The 4,779-nt window shown below is 25.0% G+C and overlaps 1 protein-coding gene across 1 annotated transcript; it reads right to left on the bottom strand.

Annotated features, from left to right (window-relative positions):
• Positions 1–1,373: 1,373 nt before the first annotated feature.
• Positions 1,374–4,678, bottom strand: LOC105461050. The gene is made up of 5 exons (XM_011707540.1): positions 4,539–4,678; positions 3,518–3,604; positions 2,984–3,250; positions 2,327–2,482; positions 1,374–1,709 (listed from the first exon to the last, which is right to left on the bottom strand). Exons 1-5 carry the CDS (start codon positions 4,612–4,614, stop codon positions 1,561–1,563), a joined length of 735 nt encoding a protein of 244 aa, XP_011705842.1. The 5' UTR covers positions 4,615–4,678; the 3' UTR covers positions 1,374–1,560.
• Positions 4,679–4,779: the final 101 nt, after the last annotated feature.

The following is a 4,779-nucleotide window of genomic DNA, read 5'->3' as shown; positions in this document are numbered from 1 at the left end:
TTTTTGCAAATATATGTCATATACTAATTGCAGAAATTATGTACACTCAGAAAAATTTCCAAGTTTTTCCGTTGAAAAATATTGAGTTATCCTTCTAAAAAATAACAAACGGATAATTACGATTAACTTGGTCGGACAAAAAATCCGATCACAAGTTCATCGGAAAATACTGAACAGAATATTAAGGAAATATCCGTTGATTTTTTTTTGTTAGATAATCCGATCAATTGCATTCACGCATATTTTTTTGATCGGAAATTTGCAACCGGTTAATTTTTTATTATCTAATGAAATTGGATTGTTTCTATAACATAACTTTTTGATAGGATTTTATGGTTATACATATACTATCTCATTTCTCTATTTATGTTTGTTCGTGGATTTTTATAGAAAAATTTTATATATGCGTATTATACATGTACATATGTCTACATAATTTTTCCAGTATTATAGATTTCCAGCAACATAGAAATCCACAAACAATAAACGCAAAATAATGAAATATTATCGGATAAAATATCTGTTCAATTATAATCAAGTCCGACCTAGTTGTTGGTTTATCTTATGAAAATTTAACAGATAAATATATGGCGGCTCATTTTCCGTCTACATTTTATCGGAAATTATATTTCATCGGATAAAGATCATGATCATTTTATATCCGAATCATTTTCCGCTCGAAAAATGATCGGAAAAGGACTTAAACGGTCATTTTCAATCAAAATCATTGGACATTTTTCTCAGTGTAATATACAATTTTTAATAATATAATAAATATATCACTAGTGCAAGGAAAAAATTGAAAAAATCAGCAATAACTACGTAATGCCAATGCGAGCCGACATGGATGTTGGCGTGTATAATAATTTTTATTATAATATCCAGCCACTTACAAACCGCGCTGAGATCGAGGATTTCCTTTAATTTAGGAGAAAAACTGATTTTGTCTGACTTGAGGTTGGCGTTTGCTAGGAAAACACAATGTACTATATTTGAGTGTCACGGGCGAATCTTCAGATGAGTACCACTTCTCTAGTTCTTTATAATAATAATAATAATTATTATTATTATTGTTATAATCATCATGTTGTGTATGTTACACATATAGTTAATTGATGGTCCATTTAAGTCAAAATGGATATGATAATATTTTTATGTGAATTTATATGCATTTTTTAATTTACACAAATTACGCACCCATTATTTGTCGGTCTTTAAACGGAGTCTTAAATTTTTTATTTTATTTTATTATTAATTAATTTTATTGTGACTTGTATTTAATTTTATTTTGACAATAAAATATTGGTTATTCTTTTAACTATGTTGTTTTGAAATACACAAGAAACCAAGAGAAAAATTATTCTGCATTGAAATTAATACTTTAATTTATTTATTTACTTTTTTTTATTTATACAAACAGTAATTAAAAAACAAAATTGAAACGATGGAATCTTCAAACCATATCTTTAACAAATACAAATTATTATTCTTGCAAAGCTGAATGTGTTTTTATTTGCACTAAAAAATTGGCACCTTATTAACATATATAATAATTATATTTTATGGAAATATTTCTGAGAATGGAACTTTTGAGAAAAAGTTATTGGCAAAATTAACCAACCAAGGTTCCCATGCATCAGCTGCTGTTGGTAATACTACTCGATATATTGGCGGCCAATATTCATTTATAAAATTTGCGACTATATCATCTGAAAATAAAAATGTAAGAATGTATTCTAGAAAAAACGAATTAATAGATATAAGATTAAATATAAGTAGACAATATAGAAATGTAATTTTAGTTACAAGATAATGTCATTTGTTTTATATTTGTAAAAATAGGCACAATAAATAGACATTGAGATACAAAAGGTAATAAAATATGACTAATTTATAAAGAAATTTATAAATTATTATTTTTGAAACTTTTCTTTTAAATCAGTGACTGATTTTATTGCGTTATTATTTGTAATATAATATTAAGTCATCTCGAAATTTCTTTAGATTTGACATTAATTTAAAAAGATAAAATAAAATTTAAGTCTTATTTATAAAATATGTTGATATGTATTTGTATATCACAGCAATTTATTTATGTTCTATTAGTTTTAACGCTTGTCTATAATTTTGTAACTTTGTATATGAAATACAGATTACTAATTCTTAATTAAATAATTTCAAAATACTTTATTAAAATAATGGGATTTATACATATATTTTAACAATATTAAATATAAGTACATATATCTTCTTTCAGTAAATTTGATGTATCTTGACAACATTTAGCAATAGAATGCAGTTATATTTGAATTAATTTAATACTTACTAAGCCCTTTGTCTTCTAAAACATTGTCGAAATATATTACAATCTTTCCAAATGACGGCATTACACGGAAACGTTCTACAATCCATGTATCGTTTACTACATGCCCTGTTAAATCCCATGTTGTTCTAGCATCATCACCAATTACATTAAAAGAACCTGTTATATACATTAAATTGCAATATTATTAAATTTTTAAATAAAATAATAACTCTAAAAATTGTTACTATTTTTTAAAGATTTTTTAAAAATTAAACCTAATTACCAAACAGCATAATATATTTAACAATATACTTATTGTGAATTTTGTGGAGAAGTAAATTATAAATTATATAGAGACAGATTTAAATGTAAAAGATTAGACAAACATTTTTATATTATATTTTTGTAGAGAAATAGATTTAAATGTATAATAATATATAGGTACAAATGTTTTTATACTTTATACATATATATTATTCAATCTACGAAGTTTCATAGTTTAACATTGTGATTAATTATTTTAATAACACGATTGTAAAGATAATAGTCATTCTTTGTAGAGAGAACTTACTGCTCGATACACGAATATGGCTAATTCTGAACGTAAATGAGATTATATCCAATAAAATAAATGGTATTTTTGCTTATGTAGACTGTATACATAGTTTATTACCGTACCTTTACCAAAAGTTCTGAATACACCTATAGAACCAGCCAAATTTATTACACCTTTTATTAGTAGTTTTGGTAGTTGTGTATCAATTTCTAAATGGAAAACATCATCAAGAAAGTACGATCTGACACCATTAAAATGAGCCTCTGCTAAACCATTAGCAGTAACATTTGACATACTCATTTCTGCATGTAGAATGTCTGAATTAAATTCAGCTTTGCCGTATTTGTAAAATAACGGATCCAAAGGTGAGAAGTCAAATTCAGGAAGTCCTACCAAAATGAATAAGTCAATATTAACATCTACGCTTTAATACTGATTTGATTGTAAAAAAATTTTAAACTTTTCTTACTTGCTTAAAAAAAATCCAAACAATTTATAATTTTATAGAACTTTATTTTCTGTTAACGCGTTGATTAATATTCTGTTCCTAATTGCAGTAATGTAATGGTATGAGTATAAGGTAATGCATATACTTTTTATTTAAAAAATATATGCATGAATTAATAAAATTTTGTAAATTTTGAAGAAAAAGATACCTTTCACAAATCGTGGCCATGCTTCTTCTATAGCATGTTTTAAACAGACAGTATAATCAATTGAATCTCGTTTACAGGTTATTACAGCTGAATAGAAGTGCAAAAGAATAAAATATAAATTAGTAATAAAACTATAAAAATACATAAAATGCATTGTTTCAAATATATTCAAAATATAATTTAAAAATTAAATATTAACTATTTTATTGTTAACTATTTTTTTATAAGTACATATAAGTTATTAAATATGTATTAATTATATTTATATCGTAAACACGAAAAGACTTTTTTCAGTATTTTCTTTCTAATAAATAATATTGTTATGATTTATAATTTATAATTCATAATACTTGCAATTTATACTTGTACACTTAAGAATTATTACTTATAAATGTAAATAAGAACATTATTTGCATAGAAAATCACAAAATAATCGTCTAATACAAGGAAGTGTCTTTTTATAATAAAAACGATTAACGAATATTGAAGAGTAATCATTACAATATTTAAATATTTCAGCTTAAGTGATTGGATAGGTAACTGATAATATGGTTTTATAATTAGAATTCTATATTAGGATAGAATTATATTTATGTATACAGTATTTCAAAAATATATCATATATCTCTTATTTGTTGACATTTTTATGTCCACTCCACATTGATATAAATAATTTTATGCAAACCTAACAACGTATTGAGGTTTAGGCGTTGACGTGTGACAACATTATTAACTATTTAATTAGCCGCGATTGTAATGCTTGCACAGATTCAATAAATTCAACAATTTTATAGCGCGTTAATATTTGGAAAGCATTTAATAAACTTAAACTGATTTAGGCATGTTAAATATTATAACATAATAATTAACGGAATAGCGATGTGTTGTGAATGTGAGAAAGAACGCGACCGTACAGCTTGGTATTTTTTGGCATAATAAGAGAAACGCGATCATACCGCTTTGTACTTTTCAAATGCTTAAAAAGGAAATAAGGAACAAAGATTTATTAAAGAAGACTTACGAATATTAGTTTTTAATGCGGCTGAGGCTAATCCAAATAGTGCAAGACTAAATACATTGAGCGTGTAGAATAACATGGTGATCGTTTAGCATTCCAGCAACTACATCGATTGTTAAGAAACAATGAGTCTTATATAATTTTAGTTGTCACGGCTTTCAGAGCAACATAAAAAATTTAATTTATTACGGTACTAACATGCGTAAGTGTAAAATAAAAAAGAATAAGTGATAAATTATTTCTA

The sequence above is a fragment of the Wasmannia auropunctata genome, unplaced genomic scaffold (assembly GCF_000956235.1).
Source record: "Wasmannia auropunctata unplaced genomic scaffold, wasmannia.A_1.0 LD310118.1, whole genome shotgun sequence".
NCBI classification, from domain to species: Eukaryota; Metazoa; Arthropoda; class Insecta; order Hymenoptera; family Formicidae; genus Wasmannia; species Wasmannia auropunctata.
This window is presented reverse-complemented; position numbering and strand designations above follow the sequence as displayed.